At 45.5% G+C, this 22,369-nt stretch overlaps 1 protein-coding gene across 3 annotated transcripts in view; it reads left to right on the forward strand.

Annotated features, from left to right (window-relative positions):
* Positions 1–22,369, forward strand: part of NAA25 (N-alpha-acetyltransferase 25, NatB auxiliary subunit) — a 65,317-nt gene that overhangs the window by 13,523 nt on the left and 29,425 nt on the right. For all 3 annotated transcript variants that reach the window (XM_061603396.1, XM_061603398.1, XM_061603397.1), the window contains exons 5-11: positions 2,750–2,824; positions 4,376–4,483; positions 6,033–6,111; positions 9,144–9,255; positions 10,928–11,017; positions 12,794–12,963; positions 16,194–16,306. In XM_061603396.1, coding sequence (XP_061459380.1) covers positions 2,750–2,824; positions 4,376–4,483; positions 6,033–6,111; positions 9,144–9,255; positions 10,928–11,017; positions 12,794–12,963; positions 16,194–16,306 — 747 coding nt within the window. The remainder of the gene's footprint in view (positions 1–2,749; positions 2,825–4,375; positions 4,484–6,032; positions 6,112–9,143; positions 9,256–10,927; positions 11,018–12,793; positions 12,964–16,193; positions 16,307–22,369) is intronic.

Raw genomic sequence — 22,369 nt, forward strand, 5'->3', positions numbered from 1 at the left:
CTGCAGGGTTCCCCAGCTGGAGCCAGGTATTATGGCTAGGAGTGGGAGCAGCACCCATCACAGCCAGTCCTATCATGAGCCACTCTGAGCCATGTGACCCAGGCAGTGAATTGCCTCTTTTTCCCATCCTAACTCATCATCACTCCCTCTGCCCATGCACTGTTGTTGCTGATGGTGCCTGGCTGCTTGCTTGCGGTGGTGATGTTCCCACTCCTTGCTCTGAGGAAGGGGTCCAAACACTTGCATGCTGCCACAATGTAACACTCCATTATTCTTCATGCCACCGCCACTTTTACACCATGGCGGCAAAATAAAGTCATTTTAAAAAGTAAATTTATCATTGTGGCAAGGCAGCACAGGTGCTTTGGGCAACCTCACCCACAATGCTTTGCTGTGAGGAAGGAGCCCTTGCTCAGATCAAGGAATGGCGTGCCTATGTCACAGCAGCAAGCAAGTGGCAGGATGAGACAGAAGGGGGAGGGCAGGGGAGAAGGAGAAAGTGGAAGGCGTGGCAGTGGGAGAGGGAGGAGTAGCAGGGACAGGAAAGAAGCACAAAGGGGGCAACGCCCACCAGACTTGGGTAAAGCACTGTCTTAATTCATTATTATTTTAGAATGAAAAAAACCTGCATACCTCTGAGCATAGACTCAGCCGAGGAATTAGTTTAGTTTAGTTCCAGAACTGAGCTAATAGCTGTTTCAGACAAAAATGCGCTCCTCAGGTTTCCCACTCACATTTCTTCATTAGAGCAGACTGATTTATATAAAGGAAAAAAGCCTTTCCCATAGTTGCTATTGTTAAACCATTAGGATCCTGAAAGCCTTGCTGATTTACTACACATCTCCTAGAGATCTGCTAGAAGATCCAGATCTAACTTTGGCCTGTCCCTGAATTGCACTACTCAAGGATTCAAGGAGAGCACAGCCTTCTGCATAGGCAGATTGCTTGAGTGCTGGTGGGATCTGAAAATGTCTTTCTCTGTTAAGGAAAGGGGTTGTTGTGAGGCTTCCTTCCCTGGCTCTCCCTGTCAGGCTCCTACCTGCTCGTGGTTACTGCCTGTCTCTAGGCACCACCAGGGACTCCACCAGTCCGGACCGTCCTCTCTTATGGTTTCTCTCCCCGCTCTAGCACAGATCTCAACAGATCCCCCTGCTAGGCAGCACCACCAGTCACGTCCTATAACCAGTATTCCCAGAGACTCTGCCTGAGTCTCCCTCAATCTGGTTACCTCTGTGACTGAGTGCTTAAACTGTCCCCAATCCCTTTGATTTACTCAGACTGCTTATAATTCTGGTTTGCTCTGAATACTTGTGGTGTTATTCTTCCCTTCCCCGCTGCCACCATATTATCCTTCAGCCTTGGTATTTACCTCACCCTCCCTTCTGGTCTGTGAAACCCCAGCCAAGGATCAGGCCTTTGGTAAACCAAATTAAGTATTTATTAAATAACACAGATAACAAGCTAACAAGATTTCTTCATAAGGCACATAAGCATATGGTTTTATCTAATACTAATCCGAACTCCACCCCCCTCCTTCTCCACGCTCTCCTGACAAACCACTCTCTCAAACCCACCAAACAACCCACTCTTTCTCTTCTCCCCCCCAGATTCCACTGTCACTCTTCCTTTTATACTGTCAGCCATTTTAAACATTCAGCCAATCATCCTGCATTCTACTGCCCATTCACTCCCCCTTCCTCTTACATTCCACTTACTATGTATCTCCTATACAAACAGCACTTACCATATATACAATAATAGAGGATCATCACAGTTGTTACTCCTCCTTCTGATCAAACTTCTTTCCTTTTAGACAAAGGAGATTAATTTGCTACTAGAGAGTCTTGGTTCTAGTATGGTTTGACTGGCTCTTCCTATTTTGAACTGAATGCAGGTCTTCAGGTGGGGACCAGTGCCAGGCAAAAAGGGCTTGCCCCACAGAGACCTAGGGGGACAGAGTCTCCTGCCCTCGCTGCTCTGTGACTTTGCTACCTACGCTAGAAAAGGAAGTGAGGGCTGTGTGTCTCCTTCCTATTCTTTGCTGGGTGTCACTAAATCAGAGGCTCTTCCTGCAGGACTACATTTGTCAGAGCATTCACAACATATTAAAAACATATTTCTGTGAATCAGTATAACAGCCTTCGCCAACCCAGTGCCCTCCACATGGGCTACAACTCGCATCAGCCCCGGCCAGCACCCTTGTGCTGCAGTGGTGGTTAGACTGACTGTTAGTTTGTTTATGTATTACATTTATACCCCACCTTTCTTTCACCATGGAACGGTTCCCAGGAGGTCTCCCATCCAGGCATTGACCAGACCCAGACCTGCTTCGCTTCAGCCAGGTGGTGGCCCCGTGTGCCTTGAGACCATAGCCTGGGACGACTAGGGCACATAAGGCACTGCCCCACCCATAGCCAGCCTCTACCTACCTGCCTTCTTCCTTAAAACCACTCCATGGGGTGGTCCTCTTTAGTCTCAGTGTTTCCCTTGTAGAACTCAGCAGCAGGAGGAGGAGGGACAGAACTAGAATGAGTTGTCTCCTGTCACTGGCTGTGGCTCCACCTGCTGTTGGCTTCTCTGTCTTTTGCCCCACCAGTTCCCAACAGGCACCAGCTGCCTCTGCTGTGCTGGCTGGGGCTGATGGGAGTTGTAGTCCAAAACCCCTGGAGAGTCCCAGTTTGGCAAAGGCTACACTATAATGACTCCAGACCATTTTTGTAATGTTAATTTACACCTTCTTATTTTTCAGGCTGGAATGGCACTTTATAAGATCGTTCCCAAAAATCCTTACTATTTTTGGTCTGTGATGAGCTTAATTATGCAGGTGGGTGTAGTGCCTCGAGGGAGAAAACATCTATTTTGAAATGATTTGCCTCCTCCCATTTTCTGTTGTTGCTGAAGATGCTCAGTAGATTTTGCAGATAGACTGTAAACTGTGGTGCCTTGTGCATTGGCCAGTGTTGCAGAGCAGGGGTGGCCAACATGGTGCACTCTAGATGATGTTGTACTACAACTCCCATAATGTCTGACCATTGGCCATGGTGAATGAGCTAATGGGAGTTGTCCAAGAACAACTGGAGGGGCACTGCATCGACTACCCTGTTATAGAGCTTGTTTACAGATTGGGGGTTGGGAGTTTGTCATTTTAGGTGGGGCACTTCTGTCTCTCTGAACAGGAAAATCCGGGGGTCTTAACCAGAAACCCTTAAATACTCCCTTGGGTCATGGACAGGTCACTCCTCCACCCTGAAGGGAATTGTTACAATACAGTATCTTATCCTGGGCTCACAGCTTGCCTCTCTTGCTTCTATCTATAATTGCTCTCTTTAATGTGTGCATTTTGGGTTGTTACTTGAGATTAACTAATGCAGTAAACCTGGAGTTCTAGCAAGCATAAAGTACGTTGGCAAAACTGTTTTGCATCCTATCTGAAACCAACAAGAGTGCTCTTGCACTCACATTCTGCTTGTAGGCACCTGGTTGGCTGCAGACTGCTGGATGAGATAGATCTGAGCCAGTAGGACAGTGTCTCGTGTCGCTACTTGAGGCTGAACCTGTCTACCATGCTACAAGTTCATTTTAACTGACGTAGCCATTCATTTTCTTTATTTTGTGATGCTGTCCTTAAACATAACCAGCATTGTCTTCTTGTGAGTGTTTCTTGTGACTTCCATCTTTTTGAAGAGTGTAAAAGAGCAAAGCTGCCAGCTAATTCTTCCTCTGCTTGCCAGAATGTTCACTTGTTTGCTGGAACATTCATGACTTCTTTCTTAACACCTTCAGCTAGGCCCATAGCTGTGAGTATGAAGCAGATCCTTTGTCCACAGAGAGTCCTCAGTTCAGCCTCCATTTTCTCCAGTAGCAGAGCTCGGAAAGAGCTGCTGCCAGTCAGGGGAGCTGGGATATAGTGATCTGGGGTCTCGGGGTGGGGTGGGGTGGGGACTTAGAGCCTTTACTTTTTTTGGAGCAGAGTCCCTATATCTCCAGTATCCTATGAGCCTGAAAGGGGAGTGTGTTAGCCACCAAGAGGACTCTTCTAATGTGCTTCCTTGTCTTTTTCTGTTGATTGGAGCCAATCAGAGTGAAAAGAGGTGAGTCAGCCACTGAGAAGACTCTTCTCAATAGTCGATACTCTCCCCTTTCATGCATATTGGCTTCTAGGGACGTTCGTTGTAGGAGAAGGCATTAACAAGGTTCTCATTCTTAACTCAGCAGTCAAAAAAAAAAGGACAGGAGAGGGTGTGACTGCGACTATCATAAAGGGATCCTGCACTTCTGAATTCGCCACTGCGTTACTGCAGGGTAGATAGTACTATGCTAGATGAACCAAAGTCTGATTCTGTATAAGGCAGCTTTATATGTTCTTCTCTTTCAGTCTATATCGGCACAGGATGAAAACCTCTCAAAAACCATGTTTTTGCCTCTAGCTGAAAGAATGGTAGAAAAAATGGTGAAGGAAGATAAAATTGAAGCCGAGGCAGAAGTGAGTTTTTTCTAAGTATTTAAACTCATTGTTGATGAAAATACACAAATGAATTCAAGTTCTGCTGTCGCTGAATTATTACAGCTAGTTTTTTAATAGTTCCTTTTGTATATGGATTGCAGGCTTATGCAGGCAATTAAGATGTCTTTTTGCAATAGTTGACTTTTTTCCCCCACTGTATTTTTAATGGTTTTTACTGTATGGGTTATTTTGCACTTGTAAACTGCTTTGATATTTTTAAATGAAATAGCAGTATTCAAATATATGTAGAAAATAAATATCGTGAATATATAGAAGGCATGGGTTAACGAAGGGACAAGATAGGCTGACACCTCTAGAAGAACTAAAATAGAAGGTAAGGGTTGTGCAAGCGTGGCTGCTTGAGCATGCAACAGGTCCGTCCTTCCCCAAAAACTTGATGGAATCCCGCCGTTTACACCTCTGGCTCAGCTTGCCCAGAAAATCTGGGTACAGTAGGGCCCCACTCATACAGCAGGTTATGTTCCGGACCCCCGCTGAAAAGCGAAAAGCGCTGAAAAGCGGAACTCATTGAATAGGATGGCGCCCGATGCCCGAAAACCACAGTAAAAGTGGAACAAGTGCCATATGAGTGGGGCTTTAGTCTGATTGTGTCTAATTGAGACCGCCGCATTAGCGAAGCACCGTAAAGTGAAGTGCCATAAAGCGGGGCCCTACTGTATCCTTAAGGGTGTAAAAGCCTTGGTAGCGTGAGTAAGGGGCAAAAAAGGCCTTCGGGGTTCCAAGGGGCACATAATTGGATCAGATGTATTAGCTTTTGATTCAGAAGTCTTGCTATCTTTACCTGCAAACAAGGCAGAGATGGCAGTTGATCAGGTATAAGTTGCACCTGTTTTTCTGTTGACCAAAATGTCTACCCTCTTGCAAGAGTAAGAACATTGTGCAGAATGTTGTGGGTTTTTTTTTTAATTCCTCAGATTTGCCCCTTGTATTCCCGTTTTCCCCTTACCTCTGTATTGGCCATCATTTTCCAGAGACTGGGTTTTGGGACAAGGAGCCATTTGCTCAGTAGTACAGCATCTGCTTTGTATGCAGAAGGTCCCAGGTCCAATCCCTGGCATCTCCAGGTAGAGCGGAGAGAGACTCCTGCCTGAATCCATGGTCAGACGCTACCAGTCAGTGTAAGCAATACTGAGCCAGATGGGCCAGTGGTCTGACTTGGTACAAGGCAGCTTCCTGCATTGCTCTGTTTCAACCAGTAGTAGCCTGAAAAGTTGGCCAAATTAGAGATTTGAAAGAGAGAGGAGGAGAGCTTTGCCAGGCCAGCATGTCGGAAATTAGCAGTGCAAACCAGTTTAATAAATTAATTGCTGGATTAGAATAAGATAGAAGAAGGGAATGGAAGGGTGACAATGAAGATAAATTATTAGTTTGCCCCAAATTTGGCAGGCAGCAGAGATTTTTCACTCCATTTGAATTCTCTCTTCCTTAAAGATGTTGCATAGCCTGCTTCTATTGACTAATACTGACTCTTCATTCAGTTGTGTCTTGTTTCTCTCAAATTCTATAGGTTGAGCTTTACTACATGATTCTAGAACGCTTGGAGAAATACCAGGAAGCTCTGGATGTTGTGAGAGGAAAATTAGGAGGTAACTTGTTTCTTTCAGATTTGACAAGTCTCAGTGGCTTGTAGATAAACTTCCATATTCAGAGACAGTGTACCTATGAATATTATTATTATTATTATTATTATTATTATTATTGTTATTATTGTTATTATTATATTTATTAGTCGCCCATCTGGCTGGTTGACCAGCCACTCTGGGCGACGTACAAGATTGAACATTAAAAATTAAAATTTAAGAACCTAACAGTAAAACTTAACCCATTCCAAAGGCCTGCCGGAAAAGCCAAGTCTTCAAAGTCCGGCGGAAGCTCATCATAGAAGGGGCATGGCGGAGATCATTTGGGAGAGAATTCCATAGGGTGGGGGCCACTATTGAAAAGGCCCTCCCTCTGGTCCTCACCAGCCTAGCTGTTTTAACCGGTGGGATCGAGAGAAGGTCTTCTGAGGCTGATCTTGTTGAGCGGCATCCCTGCCGATGCTGGAGGTGCTCCTTCAGATAGACTGGTCCAAAACCGTATAGGGATTTAAAGGTTAAAACCAACACCTTGAATTGGGCTCGGTAAGCAACCGGTATCCAGTACAACTCCATTAACACTGGAGTGATATGGTCCTGCCGGCGGCTGCCTTTGATCGGACGAGCCGCTGCATTCTGTACCAGCTGCAACTTCCAGACCATTTTCAAGGGTAACCCCACGTAGAGCGCATTACAGTAGTCTAGGCGAGAGGTGACCAGGGCATGTACTACTGGTGGGAGCAGATGGTTGGGAAGGTAGGGGCGCAGCCTCCGTATCAGATGGAGTTGATACAGCGCCGCCCGGCTCACAGCCAAAACCTGAGCCTCTATGGACAGCTGGGAATCAAGGATGATCCCCAGGCTGCGGACCTGGTCTTTTAGGGGCAAACAAACCCCATTAAGCACCTGGTCTATATCCCCCAACCTTCCCTTGTCTCCCACAAACAGTACCTCGGTTTTGTCTGGATTCAGTTTCAGCTTATTCCTCCCCATCCAGCCACTCACTGACTCCAGGCACTTGGACAGAGTTTCTACAGCCAACTTCGGTGAAGATTTAAATGAGAGATAGAGCTGCGTGTCATCCACATACTGATGACACTGCAGCCCAAATCTCCTGATGATCGCCCCCAGCGGATTAATATAGATGTTAAACAACATTGGAGAGAGGATGGAACCCTGTGGCACCCCACAAGTGACAGGCCAAGGGTCTGAAACCTCCTCCTCCAATGCTACTCTTTGGTACCTACCGGAGAGGAAGGAGTGGAACCACTGCAATACAGTGCCTCCCACGCCTAACCTCTCCAGGCGGTCCAAGAGGATACCGTGGTCAACGGTATCAAAAGCCGCTGAGAGATCAAGGAAGGTGCCTTTGCACCTATCCCATGCCCTCCTCATATCATCTACCAAGGCGACCAAGGCTGTTTCAGTCCCATGTCCAGGCCTGAAACCCGATTGAAATGGATCCAGATAATCTGCTTCCTCCAAGTGCGCTTGCAACTGCTTTGCCACCACCCGCTCAATTGCCTTGCCTAAGAATGGCAAGTTTGAAACTGGGCGGAAGTTACTCAAATCTCGAGGGTCCAAGGAGGACTTCTTTAAGAGTGGTTTTATTATTGCCTCCTTGAGCGCTGATGGCATTACTCCCTGTTCAATTGAAGCATTTACCACCAGCTTGATCCCCTCGCCCAGTTTATCTTTACAGCTCATAATGAGCCATGATGGGCAAGGATCAAGTACCAGTTGATGTGGGTGGGGAACAACAGGTGGTGAATATGGCCCTCCTGTCCTGCTTGTGAGCTTCCCAGAGGCATCTGGTAAACAGGATGCTGAATAAGATAGGCTTTTGTCCAGCATGGATAAAAAATCAATTGTGGTGTAGCGGTTAAGGTATTGGACTACAACCCGGGAAACCTTGGGCCAGTCGCTGCCTCTCAGCCTCAGAGGGAGGCAATGGTAAACTCCCTTTAAATGCCGTTTACCATGGAAACCCTATTCATAGGGTCTCCATAAGTCAGGATCGACTTCAAGGCAGTCCATTTCCATTTATTTTTCATGTATGTATCTATCTAACCTATTTAAACTGTCAATCTAATCTATCAGGCTTTTGTATACTTTTTAAAGTCAGTTGTTTATTTGGCTTTCTCATGTATGAACGTACCCAACTATTAAAATCTTCAGAGGCTCTGCTTTGGGAACTCAATTTCAGGTGGGCTGCAGTGAGGAACAGGGTCATCTTGGTTGTGGCACCTTCCTTGTGGAACTCCCTCCCCTGTCCATTCACTTCGCTTCCTCTTTAATGGCTTTTCGAATCCAGATAGTCACTGCTGTTTGTACTGGTGTTTTTAATGGAGGTTTAGTATGCTTTTTAAATGGAAAGTTAGTATCCCTTGATTATATTTTATCACTGTAAATAATAATTTTTAATCTGGCTTGGAGTTTTTTAATGGCTTTTACATATGTGTGTGTGTATAAGCTATGTCGTAAGCTGCCTCAGAAAGTTGAGCGAGGCAGAATTATAAATGTTTTTAAGCAAACAAGATCATGCCACCCTGGGCTCCTGCTGGGAGGAAGGGTGGGATATAAATCGGATAATAAATAAAATAAAATAAAACGAAGAATATTGATAGTAGGTGGTTCGAAATGTAGTAGTTTTTCTCAGTTGAAGAATATACGTCAATTCTTAGACAGCCTTTAAAAGGAAAAGGAGTTGCTTATAGCATTTCACTTTCCTCCTTGTTGCCTCCCCAGCAGCCAGGGGTGACCCTGCCATGCACCCAATAAATGTCACACTCTGTTGTGTCAACCACAAAACTTGCCACTGGCTAGCTGTGCCATCAGATCCCCTGTGTCAGGGTTAAAGATTGTAATCCATTAAACAAAGGATCGCCAGCAGTTTAACTTGTGCCTGATGACAGTTGTTTGTTTGTTTGCTTGCTTGCTTGCTTGCTTACTAACCTGTCTATGGCTTGATTTGGTGGGGGGAGATTGCTTTTGAATTGTGACTGATAGTGTGAATTTGTGACTCCTTTTGTTCAATTTAGAGAAATTAACCAGTGAGCTCCAGAGCAGAGAGAACAAGTGCATGGAGATGTACAAAAAGCTGAGCAAGTGGCCTGAATGCAATGCACTCTCGAGGAAACTTCTGCTAAAAAAGTGAGTGCAGGTTTTGGCTCTTTTGTCGGTCCCTAACACAGAGCTGACTTTTTCGTCTTGCACCACAGACACTACTGTACGTGATGGTGTTCCAAGGCAAATAAGGTGTGTGTGAGAGACAGTCCCAGAGGAATCTCTTCTCCTTGTTCCTAACTTGGGCCCTAAATCAGTTTATTCCCTCCCCCTGCCCCTCTGCAAGGTATGAAGGGGGCGGGATGTTTGTCTTATTGAATAAGATTGGTTGGATCTACCCTATTTCCACTGGCTAAGAGCAGGAGCTGAAGTTTCCATGTCACTTTGTATTAGAACAATGTAAACTTAAAAGCCACTTGAGATTTATGTATTTATTTGCAAGCATTGGGTGACAGTTGAGAGAAGCTGCCTTCCCCCCCCCTTTGAAGGTCAACAAAAAAGGACTTTGGTTTTTTTAGAGGAAGCAGCAGTAGGATCCTTGAGAGGAGGGCTGTAGCTCTGGTAGAGGATTTGCTTTGCATACAGAATGTCCTTGGTTCAGGCCCTCACATCTCCAGGAAGGATTCCCTGTCTGAAGCCCTGGAGAACTGCTGCTGGTCTGCGTGGAAAATACTGAGCTAGATGGGCCATTGGTCTGATTTGGTACAAGGCAGTTTCCTACATTCCTAAAAAGCTTCAATAAAGTAGCGTCCTGATGTCTATAATGAGAACAGATTTCAGTGTTCCCTTGCACTGCCTTGTCACCATACAATAAACTGTTTAATTTCAACTGGTTGCAGTGGGATAAGTGTACTTTCCAGACCATAGTTATGGGAGACAGGTATACAAGTGGTGGTTGGAGAGATCCTCCACTCTGAACTGTGAGCTTTCATCAAAAATGTAAAAAGTGTCATAGCTCTTTCGAGCCTGGAGAGATGAATAAGGAGAAACATACAGTCATTATTCCCTCCCCCAAATTGCTTTGTTAGAAGTAAGCCTTCAGCCTCCTCCCGGAATCCTGGCTGTGGATTCTGGCTGTGAAGAGGTACTGTGGTTGTTGACAAGCACTAAGGGACATGACTGGTGTGTTTATCATTTGGTTTATAGTTAATTGGGATTATTAAGTATTTAATCAAGTCACTTTTGCTGTTGACTCCCCCATATACCAACATATACCACTATAAAATGTCTAAATACAAGCTTCTCTGGATTGCATCCATAGAGTCTAATCCATCTGAGTCTTGTATTGGAGGCTGCCCGCCTACCCGTGGTGGAAACAGCTGTTATGTCAGCAGATGAGTTTTTCTCTCCTTGGTACAGGAATTCACATTTTACACATAGTTCCCCTCCTTTCAAAAGGGTCTGTAAGAAAACTTCAGTGTCTAAAACTGCTGCTTTAAAACAGTCAAGCAGACAGTGTTCACCTACTATGGGGGATAAGCAAACTCCAGCCCTCCAGATGCTGTTGGAGTCCATAAACATTTGGAGGGGCACAGCTTCCCCATTCCTAACTTAAGACACAATGTTTTTACTGGTGCATTTTCTTGTTAGGGGCACTTACCTTAAGTTACCTTTCCTTTAAACTTTAAAAGGCTTGAAGATGTTTTCATTTCATCAGGATACTTCTACCACAAACAAGAGCATTTTACCCTCCGTAACCCAAGAGGGAAGTTGTTCTATACTGTGCTCAGTTTTTCTGCTTGCCTTTTTTCTGTTTTAGCCCAGATGATTGGCAGTTCTATATGATCTATTTTGATTCCATCTTTCAACTGATTGATGCAGCCTGGACTCCCCCAGCTGAAGGAGAGCAGTGAGTGTCTTACTCTCTTTTGAGGGCTTTGAGAGTTTCTGTCTCTTTAATTGATATATTTGTGTTTGAGGGGGTGTTCATTGGTAGAGAAACGGGCCTACTTCTATAGTGTACTTGGCAGTACCTTACTTCCAAACATGGGATTGACTGTTGCCTACTTCTGGATCCTGTACCAGCTAGGAAAGAACCAAATGGATGTCCAGTGAACCACCTCATGTAAACATTCTCTCCTAGTCAGAGGTGTGAGGCACTTCTAACTTCTTGACGATCTTAGCAATGCAGATCTTGCTCCATAGTAACAAGTGGTGGGGTTGCATGGAACACTTAAGCCGTGGTTGATACAAATCAAGGACTATAAAGCATGGTTTACAAGCATGATTTGTTTGTGATTGGCAAATCATGGTTAAGCTGCTGGGCCAGGTTTGGACAATCAAAGCATGGTCTGATACCCACAATTTATTCAGCCATGGCTTACCTTTACATGTGAACCAGGCCAGTGACATCTCACACACCAACTTACCTTTCATCTTAGGCTGCCTAATTTTAACCAGAGCTGCAGTACAGTTTTGAGCAAATCCTAAGAGACCAGCACTTCATCAAAAGATTCCAGGGCTGTGTACAGAAGTGTGAACAATCCACTCAGCCTCAAAACAATATTAAGGAATAATAACAACAACAACAACACAGTAAACAACAGCAAAAAATGCAAGCGACAAACTTAAAACTAAAGAGCAAAAAGAGTTCTGACTATACTCTGCTTCTTAGATCTCAGGGCAAATATACAGAGCTTGGAAAAGTAATTTTTTTGAACTACAACTCCCATCAGGCCAATCCAGTGGCCATGCTGGCTGGGGCTGATGGGAGTTGTAGTTCAAAAAAAGTAACTTTTCCAAGCTCTGCAAATATAGTCTTAACCTGCCACCAAAGCAAATGTAATGCTGGTGCCATATGCATCTCCTTGGAGAAGGTATTTCAAGTCGGTGCACCAATACAGAAAAAACCCTCTCCTTTGTAGCTACATACCTCTATTAATGGAGGTGCTTGGAGCCAATATTGACTCCACCCACAAACGCCCATGTGGGCTTAGGCCCAGGCAGAATCTTCATTTTTTCCTGTTAATGACCTTTGCAGACACTCCCATCGCCAGCTGTGATGTAGGTTGAAGGTGTCGGGTTCAACATCAGCAGAAGTTTTGGCAGGACCTTCCCTTGACTATACATCCCAGCTGGCTACTCCAGCTGTTTCTTGGCTTGAGAATAGTTCAGGGTTAGAATAAAGGGATGGTTCTGCTTGTGCTTTGTTGCTCTTCAAACGGGACAAAGGATTAAAGCAGGGGTGGGAACCTTGTAGCCCTCTGGATGTTGTTAGACTGCGCATGGCCATGCTGGCGTCTGGGAACTGGAGTCCCGAGAACACTTGGAGAGCCACAGTTTCCTCATCTCTTGGCTTGTGCAGGAGAAAACTGTTAAGGTACAGAACTGGGAAGACTGGGGGAGGGGGCTTGGAATTGGGACTGTGCTGGGAGACAGGAAGCTGTCAGGAGCTGTGTTGAGTCTCTGGATCCCCAGGTCCCCATCCCATCCTAAAGTCACGGGCATCCAGCGAGGCTCTCATGGGCAGGGCAGTTGTTCTGTTACAGAGCTTCCAGTTCAGGCTCCTGGGCTTTGAGCCATGATGAGCTAGAGTGGCAGTGCAGTATCCCGTTCCTTTATCACAACAACTATACAGAAAGGAAGTACTGGGACACTGGAACTCATGGCTCCTTCTTGTGAACAGCTCTCTGGAAGGCGAAGTGCATCACAGAACAGAGCAAGCCATGACTTTCATAAAGCAGAGGATAATGCAAGAAGCCAACAGCGCCCGCCCGCTCCGGGGACCGTTCCTCGCCCAGCTGGAGCTGATCAGGCGACTGCGGCACAGAGGCAGTAGTGAAGAACATAAGCTGGGTAAGGGCCACTAATGGGATGCCAAATTGAGCCTCACGGGAGAGGGTGCAGAAATAGAATTGGCGCTCCATCCTGGGATTGCAGCAGCTGATGTAAACTGTGTACAAGAATTGCAGAAATCCACCCATGCTTTGGGGAGAGGATTGTTTGTCTTCTATTTTAATCCTCGGCATAAAGAGGCAGCTTGTGGATGGTAAATATTTAGAGACCAGTACTTTGGAGCCTCATGAACTGGTGCAGTACAAGGACTGCTAAAACCAGTTTTTAATTTAACAGGGAGAAGCATACATTTATTTATATTTATTTAAAATATATCTATCCCGCCCTTCTACCCTATAATAGGGCACTCAGGGCGGCTTACAAAAACAAAATCAAACACGTACATAATAAAATTGTAAACAATAAAATCACAAAAACATTAAAATAAATTAAAATACATAAAATACAATTAAAATACATGAAATACAATATACTGACCTGCGCACATGCTTCAGGAACCACAAGTCAGCAATCTTAAAAAAAAGGAGCGACCAGTTGCAAAACATTTCAACATTGAGGGTCACAGCCTGTTGGACTTCTGTATAACAGCAATGGAGATGCCAACAGATCCAGCAGCATTGACTAAAAGGGAGAACTTTTGGATATACTCTCTGGACACATTGGCACCACATGGCCTGCACCTGGAGGACAATGGTTGCCATGGGCATCCAAAAAAGAGGTGCTGGTATTATGTTCTAGCAAGTGAAATGAAAAAGCCTTGTATGTGCGTACAAACACAAACATCTGGCTCTATAAAAGTTGTCCCCCTGCTAAGAGTAAAAATCCTCTCAGTTGTCTGAGGATTGGGGAAATGGTTCCTGCAGCACATTCTTAATAAAGTGGGAAGTGACATCTCTGTCTCCATCACTGCTGTTGCTGCTTTAAAAAAAACCCAGAAAGATGTTAAAAATCTGCCCAGGAAATGGAAATTAACTGAGCAGAAAGATGGGAGTCCATGTCCTTTTAAAAAGAAGCAAGAGGGACCTGCCACAAGATGTTGCAGCATATCCTCACCCCCTAAGATAGTCTGGGACAGGAATCTTCCGGTGCTGTTCAGGCCTCTTGGTGGGGATGGGGGATGAGTTTCAGGAGCAGGGAAAGGATAAATATACTTATTTTTCGCCCTCTGCTCCAAGGCCTTTTCCTGCTGTGCTGCCAGCCTCAAACGTAAGCATTTTATAGCAGGAGGCTTGCAGTTGTAGAGATGGACATGGAATCTCCCTCCCGCCAAAACTCTTCCCCTCCCACCCCAGCTGTTTACTCGGAGTTGTTGAGGGCTTGAGCAGATCAATTTCCCCCTTTTCCTTTGCCCTCCATTTTCATGCTGGGGGATTTCTTTTGAATGGTGCACAGAGATCCTGTGTGGGAAAACTGCATACTTGATTGATAGACGCGCACAGTCTGCACAGCCTCTGGTTTCTTTAGGCCCTTTCTAAGGAGCACAGGGATCTGCCTTGTACTAAGGGTGGGTCCATCTGGCTTAGTACTGTCTGGAATGACTGGCAAGTGGCTGTTGCAAGTTTCTGATTGGGGATGTTCCCAGTTCTACCTGGAGATGCCAGGCATTGAGCCTGGGGCCTTGTGCATGCCATGCAGGTGCTCCACCAGCCACCTGAATTTTCTCCACTCTCGGCTCAACTGCCATCAACATTCTGTAAACTCAAATGTTCTTGTTGGGCAGTTTTGGAATTTTTTTTTTTAAGGATCATTTTCTTTTAGTTGAAAAACTTACGATTACCAAGAACCAGAAGCTTATTTTTTACTTCTGGCTTCTGGAGTGCAGAAGCCACTACCTTGTATAATTTCCAAAATGATAGGCACTCAAGACACCTGAGATTGCTATTAGAGGGAATAGTGTGTGCCAGTGAAAGTGAACCTCTGGCCCTCTGGCTTAATTTGGCCCGTGAGGCTATTTTGAGCTGGCCACGCCCACCATCTGTTGCAGAACAGATAAAGCTGTGTGTACAAAGGAACAATAGGAAGGCTTAGAGCAGCCTTTCCCAACCAGTGAGCCTCCAGATGTTGTTGGACCACAATTCCCATCTTTCCTGACCATTGGCAATGCTGGCTGAGGCTGATGGGAGTTGTGGTCCAACATCATCTGGAGGCTCACTGGTTGGGAAAGGCTGGCTTAGAGCGTAGTCCTGATTGTTACTTTACAGCCCTGCCTTGCATTCAGCACTCTTCAAATTGGGCCTGGAATGCAAAACTTTCTGCTTTTGGGTGGAGTCAATTCTGCTCAGGATCTCCCAGTCGGAACTCCCAAGTTGAGCCAAGAGCTTTGCCAAGAGCAGCAGCAGAGCACCAAATGCAAACCAGGGCTGCAAAGGAACAGTCAAAGAGTGCACTGTAAGCCATGTGCTCCCACTTCTTCCTTTGGAGCCCCAGCTTGCATTCACCAATTTTTAAATCGGGCTGAATGTAAGCCCTGCTGCTTTCAGGTGGGATCAGTTCCACCTGATGTCATTCGACACCAGGTGATTGACAGGTGGGTGGCCCCACCCACTTGTCAGATGTGACCTGCAGAGAGTTGACCACTATTTGGTCTCACCCACCATATGAAAGTGCTGCCCGCATCCCTGGTGTGTCCCAGAACTATTGGATCTATATCTGTGTGTGCATACACATTTGCCAAGTGTTTACAGAAAGGAGTTTGGGGGACTTGAAGCTGTGCAGAAACAGGATAGAGCATGTCATGACCTGCATTCCCCCAATACATAGTTATGTTTGGGGCTGGCAGACCTTTAGCGTTATATGGCACAAGTGAAGGACGGGGACAGGTGGAGAGAGAAAAAGTGTCCTTCATATCTTCCATACTCCTAAAATGCCCCCCCTCCAGTGAAGTCAGAGAGAAAGAGTGTTATCAGAGGATATGTTAAAAGTGAAAATGCCCAGTTAAAATTGTAAGCCTTACTGAGACAATGAAACGTCTCTATTCTAACTTACTGTATTCCTCACATTTCACTTCTCTGTTGTATGTTTGTGTCATTCTTCAGCCGTGTAGACCCATCTTTGTTTATCACTTAGCTTCCTGATTTCACGATGGTCTTAAATTTAATATTGTATTAACATTTTTAAGTACACCAGGGCATCATGCCAGTTCAGGCATAGCAGCTAAGATACATGTATGTCACCTCACTCCAGTTAACCATTTTATTGCTGAAAACATCTTAAATTGCTGCTCTTAACAGGTGATCCAGCAGAACTGATGTTTCAGTATTTCAAACGATTTGGGGACAAACCCTGCTGCTTTACTGATCTCAAAGTGTTTATAGATCTCCTCCCATCAACCCAGTATACAAAGGTAAGTTCAGTGGCTATTTGACTTCTTCAAGTGCCTGTTTGCTGATCCTTTCTCTTTCTTTCCAGTATGCATGATTGTACTATTTCTCCCATTGATTGAAAGATATGAAGAATGTAAAACATTTTGGGAGCAGCTTCAGAATATGCAAGCTTTTGCACATTACAGGACTTTTCTCTCTTATGTGTTATGTGAAACTGCAAGGCCTACATGCTCTTTCTATTTTCACTCAGGTTCCTATGTGGTGCAGTGTGGCGAGAGCCCTGTCCCATTTTACTGCAAAAGAAAGAGACTGTGTGTGCTGTCAGGAATAGCTTTACTGGATCGTTTCAGCAGCTTGGAATCTCAGGGCTCAGCTCATTGTTCTTCTAATCCCCTGTGGCTAGGGGGTTAAATGCAACCCCCCTGACTTGTCAGGGCTGTAAACAAAACTGCTGAGAACTGTGGTACCGGTGCTGTTGACTTTGGAGTGTTTTTTTGTTTGAATATTTTCCTTATTCTGGCTCTAATCTGGCTCTCACCGAAGGTTGCTGGACAATTGAGAGTAATCCAGCAGATGCCATTTCTAAGCAGGTTGTAAATATCAAAACAATTGTTACTTACATGTCCTTTCCTAAGTAAATATTAGGATAGATGTAGTTGCCTTATGCCGATTCAGGCCAGCTGTCGTCCTTGCTCCATAATGATGACAGAAGCTTTCCAGGTTCAAAGGTGGAAGGAGACTCTATTCTTCCCCCTGCCCCCCCCCCGAAATGCTAACTGGTTGCCTTATACCTGCTGGTAGTCCCTTAATTACAGGAATACCCTACATTAACGTACGAAATGGGTCCAGAGCAAGTACGTAAACCGAAAATGTACTTAAAGTGAAGCACTACCTTTTTTCACTTATCGATGCATGTACTGCACTGCAGTTGTCATATACGGGCATAACTGTTGTAAATAACGCATTTATAACTAAAATAAACACAGTAGGCCTTATTTTAAGAAAAAGTTTGTAGTTGAAAACTGATTGGGCGGTGGCGTCATGCCGTTAAGTGTCCGTTCTTGCGCAGCGAGTGTACGTAAACGGGAATGGTGCTACTGTAAATATGTCCATACTCGTGAAGGTCCGTATAGCGGGCTATTCCTGTATAGATCTAACTGTAAGGAAAAGCATTAACTCCTTGAACATTTCACAAACACGCATTTAATGCTGGCTTTCCAAGGCAGGAGTTTTGCAAATAAGCATAAGATCATAAGAACATAAGAAGAGCCTGCTGGATCAGGCCAGTGGCCCATCTAGTCCAGCATCCTGTTCTCACAGTGGCCAACCAGGTGCCTGGGGGAAGCCCGCAAGCAGGACCCGAGTGCATCTGTCAGGATGGTCACTTAAGAGCGAATTCTGATATCTGGTGTAGCGTTCAGTATCTTGAGGTTTTTGAGTTTTTAAAAACGATGTTTCTAGCTATTATGACTTCTGGGAAAATCTCAAAAAGGTGGTGAAGTTTGAGGAAAGGAGCTCTGTACAGTTTCTTGTTACTCCGCTATGGATAATGCTCCCTAGACCATGCCTCTGCATACCACCCACCCCTCACTTCTCACATTTATTTGTTTGAAGGTTCTGGCTGTCAGTGCTAGAGGGGAGAGTGGGGTGCTGTCTGGTTCCCTCACATGCCAGCTTTCCCCATATGGTGTCCTTGAACATATGATACTATCCAGCCATTTTGAGCATGTTCATTGAAAATGTTTGTTCCCAGGCTGTCACAGGTTTTGAGAGTTTTGTAAGAATTTGAGAATTCTGCCTTCAGGTCCTTCTTTCAGTTTTCCTGCCCCTACAAACTTGGCTGGACGAGGCTTCAGCCCCGGTGCTTGGGGTCATGTGTCCGGCCGGGTTCCAGTACGCGCAGCAGCCGAGGGTTGGTAGGCGGGGAGGGTGTGTGGCAATTATCTATCGGGAGTCTTTGATTTTTACCAGACCTCCTCTCCACGAGACCACGTTTGTTGATTGCATGTACTGGAGGTTGGGCCCAAAGGGCAGTTTAGGAATTCTGCTTGTGTACCGCCCACCCCGCTGCACAGCAGACTCCCTGACCGAGGTGCTTGAGGTTGTCGCGGATGTGCGGGCTCTGTCCCCTAACCTAGTGGTTTTGGGGGATTTTAACCTGCACGCTGAGGCAGCTCTCACAGGAGCTCCTCGGAATTTCTTGGAAACCATGACTTCCTGGGAACTGCACCTTAGTAATACGGGGCCCACCCATGTAGCCGGTCATGTTCTTGACCTTGTGTTTGTCTCGGGAGGGGATGGAAGTGCTCTGAAAATAGAGGCTGTTGTTGTTAACCCCGTGTCATGGTCAGATCACTATCTGGTAAATATAGATCTCTCATTGCCGCACACCCTCCACAGGGGACAGGGACCTATTAGAATGGTCCGTCCCAGGCGCCTGATGGAGCCTAAGGGATTCCTGAAGGCACTGGGGAATTTGGAGTTGTCTGAAGGTCGCCCGGTCGAAACCCTGGTGATGGAGTGGAATAGGGAGATAACTGGGGCAATTGACCGGGTGGCTCCAAAATGTCCTCTCCCCCTGAATAGAACTCAGACTGCACCCTGGTATACTCCACGGTTGCGGGGTCTGAGACAGGAGGTGAGACGACTAGAGCGCCGGTGGCGGAAATTGCACTCTGAAGACGATTGGACACTGGTTAGAGCAGCAATTGCAGCCTACCAAGTGGCAACGAAGGCAGCAAAGAGGGAATTCTTTGCTGCCTCTATTGCATCCGCAGATTGTTGTCCCAGGAGGTTGTTCCAAGTGGTCCGAAGCCTGGTCGGTCCAGTTGTGCAGGAACCCATGGAACTTTCTAAAGCCTCCTGTGACATATTTGCTAAACACTTTGCTGATAAAATTGAGCGCCTAAAGAGTGCAATTCCGTATGCCGTGGATACAGGAAGTGTGCCAGAGTTGGCCAGTTGCATTCCGGTCTGGTGGGATCGGTTTCAGCCTCTTCCCTCTGAGGAAGTGGACAAGGTGCTCTCTACTGTGAAGCCAACCACTTGCTTGTTTGATCCTTGCCCTACATGGCTCATTGTGGGCTGTAAAGAGAAACTGAGCGAAGGGATCAAGGCAGTGGTGAATGCTTCTTTAGAAGAAGGTGTGGTGCCATTAGCCCTCAAGGAGCCCTTCCAAGTTTTCGCCAAGCCTTGAAAACCTGGCTATTCAGGCAGGCCTACAAGATCCCTGGGGTAGCCTAATTGTATTGGTTTTAGTTATGGGTGGGTTCGGTTTCGTTTTATATTGTAGTTCTTGGGTTTTTATGTAGCTTGTATGTTGTATTTTACTTGATCTTGTATGCCGCCTAGAGTGGCCACTTGTGCGGCCAGATAGGCGGCCTAGAAATAAAATTTATTATTATTATTATTACAAGGCTTTTTGATAAGGTCAAATGTCCTTCTCTGGTCTCTGCCAAGTTAGGCAAACTAGAGCGGTCCAGTTGGAAAATGTAGGTGTTTTCAGTTCTAAACAGGCTTCCCCAACCTTGTTCCCTCCAGTTATTTTGATGGGAGTTGCAGTCCAAAACATCTGAATGGCAGCAGGTTGGGGAAAACTGGCATGGTGTGTCCACACAACCTGCTTATATGTTTTGAAACTTCTGCTGCAGATGGAACAGTTGTTCATACTATAAACAGTATTTCTTTGTGGATGCCCAGAGGTCTCCAAGAGGCTTGTGTAGCCTGCCTTGCATCTCTGAGATAGGAGACACATATGCGTCAACAGAAGATTTTGCTCCTCCCTTTCCCTTGAAGCTCAGACCCGTTTTGGGGGACACCATGGAGAACAGATCTCAACTGAGGAAGTATTGGAACAGATAGGGAGGAAATATATAACAGCAAAACATGAAAAAACCTCATAGCTTAACACTGACGGTAATAACACGCTAGAATAAAAAAGGCATATATGGAAAAAAGAACGGCAGTGGCACTCTCAGCTACTGTCTCTTCCACCTGAGGCAAGAAAATTTACACAGATAGCCAATCAGGGTGGGTCTCGGGAGACCTCTGGACATCCACAAAGAGATATTTTTTATAGCTGTTCCGTCTCTCATGGATGTCAGAGGTCTCCAAGAGGGATGTACTAAAACTGTGGTCCTAGAGTGGGATTGCTTGGGATGCAGATGGAGTCAGAACTTGTTGCAAAACTGGGCCCAAAGGCAGCCTCAGCCAAGGCATAAAGGTCTGTTTTTTAATGTTTAGCGAATATACTGGATGCCGACAGATCTGTGAGATTCGGGTGTTAGAAAATTCTGCAGCTGTGGCTGCCGACGTTGTAGAATGCGCCGTCATGTTCATAGGAGAAGATAAGTGGAGAGCTTTGTAGGCTAAAGATATATAGGCTGTAATCTACCGGGATATCATGGAACAGGTGACCTTTTCCCCCAAAGGTGTAATTAAGTGAACCATATGTCAGTTTTGCGTAAAGGCTTTGTACAGTTAAATGTACACCTTGAGTGCCCTCCTAACATCTAAAGAATGCCACATCTTCTCCCTAGGGTGAGAGAGGTTTCGACATAAAGAAGGAAGAATTACTTCTGGCTTATAGGCGGAATTCACTTTAGGAACAAAGGCTGGGTTAGTACACAGAACCACCCTTTCCCTATGGAAGACGCATAAATGCTTCTCAATAGACAGGGTTTGTAGCTCAGACAGCCTTATGGGCCTTTGTAATAGCTACCAAAAAATAACCTTTAGGTAAAGGATCGTTAGAGGAACATAATTCAGTGGTTCAAAGGGTGGCTTTTGGAATGTGCACACGGCCTTGTGAAGTCTCCAGATCAGGAAGCGGTGCTGTACTAGTGGATTGATGACAGCCACTCCCCTAAGGAATTGCTTCAGCATTCGGTGCAAGTCAGTAGTGTCAAGAATAGCTAACTTTGGTCAAGCTGAAGTGGGGCAACCAGAGAGAATTCTGGGAGCCTGTGTCTTCCTTAAGATCCCCTACTAGGGAAGATCCGAAGCTCAGTGTCAGACAGGCAGTTTTCAACCTTGCAAGGAAATGCAACTGATTCTTAGGTGTTGCCCCTTACCAGCTTCCTGGGATTAAAAGACAGGAAGAGGGGATGTTGTAGATCAGGACACCTGGATGATTCTGTTTAGCTCTCTCAATCTTCAAAGACTTCAAAGGAAGGGATCCCCAGCAGGGGCGGGATATGGCTATTTACGGTCCCCCCTCCTTGTTGGGGAAAAGAAACCCATAAATATGAAGAAGGTTCCTTCAAAAGAGATTTCCCTCTTGTTCCATCTACCTCGACTCTCTGACGTGTAACAGGGACAGCCTTTTGGGAACCCAGCTGCTCCACAAAGGAATAGAGTTACCTGGATGTAAGTATAGGATCCTAGTTAGGATAAGTCTTTCTTTTGTTCGTGTCTGTATTGAACATCTCTGTTAGCGTATTTTACACAGTCTGTAGCCCAGTACCAAGTAGAGTAGAGTAAATGCCAGTCACACAGTGAAGAGCTTCAAGTAAGAAGGACTTTATTGGCATGCAGCACCAACAGGTCCTATAGGTATAGTTCAAACACTCACTTGCATAAGTTACCAGCAAACCGCTCCGCATCAATACCTTTTTCTCCTATTCTCCCCCACACAGGCTGCTCTCTTTCACTCTGCTTTATTGGCCTAAGTGTTAAGAGATAATCTCCTGCAGCTGTGTCTCTAAGGTTGTCTCTAAGGTTCACCAAGGTTGTTCACTCAGCCTTCACGTTAACCCATTCCTATCCTGTTTTCCTAGAGGATCTAAAACACTGGTAACAATCTCTCCTTTTGTTATGCCAATGACCGTGTGTAGCCCGCCTGAGGGTGATTAGCTTTAAGGAATCAAACTGCTATATCTCCTCTTGTATATACCAACGTATCTACTCTTAAATAAACGAGCTTTGTATAAAATGTGTGTATTGGCTTGGAACTAAGGATTCTAAATCTATTGCTGGAAGGCTAAACGCTACGGATTGATTAGTGAGGGTAAATCCCTCTAAAATCACATACTTCTCTGAGGCCCCTTCACTCGAGAAGAATTCAGAAAAAAGGGTGGTGGCAG

This window comes from Rhineura floridana, chromosome 19, assembly GCF_030035675.1.
Source record: "Rhineura floridana isolate rRhiFlo1 chromosome 19, rRhiFlo1.hap2, whole genome shotgun sequence".
In the NCBI taxonomy this organism is placed as follows: domain Eukaryota; kingdom Metazoa; phylum Chordata; class Lepidosauria; order Squamata; family Rhineuridae; genus Rhineura; species Rhineura floridana.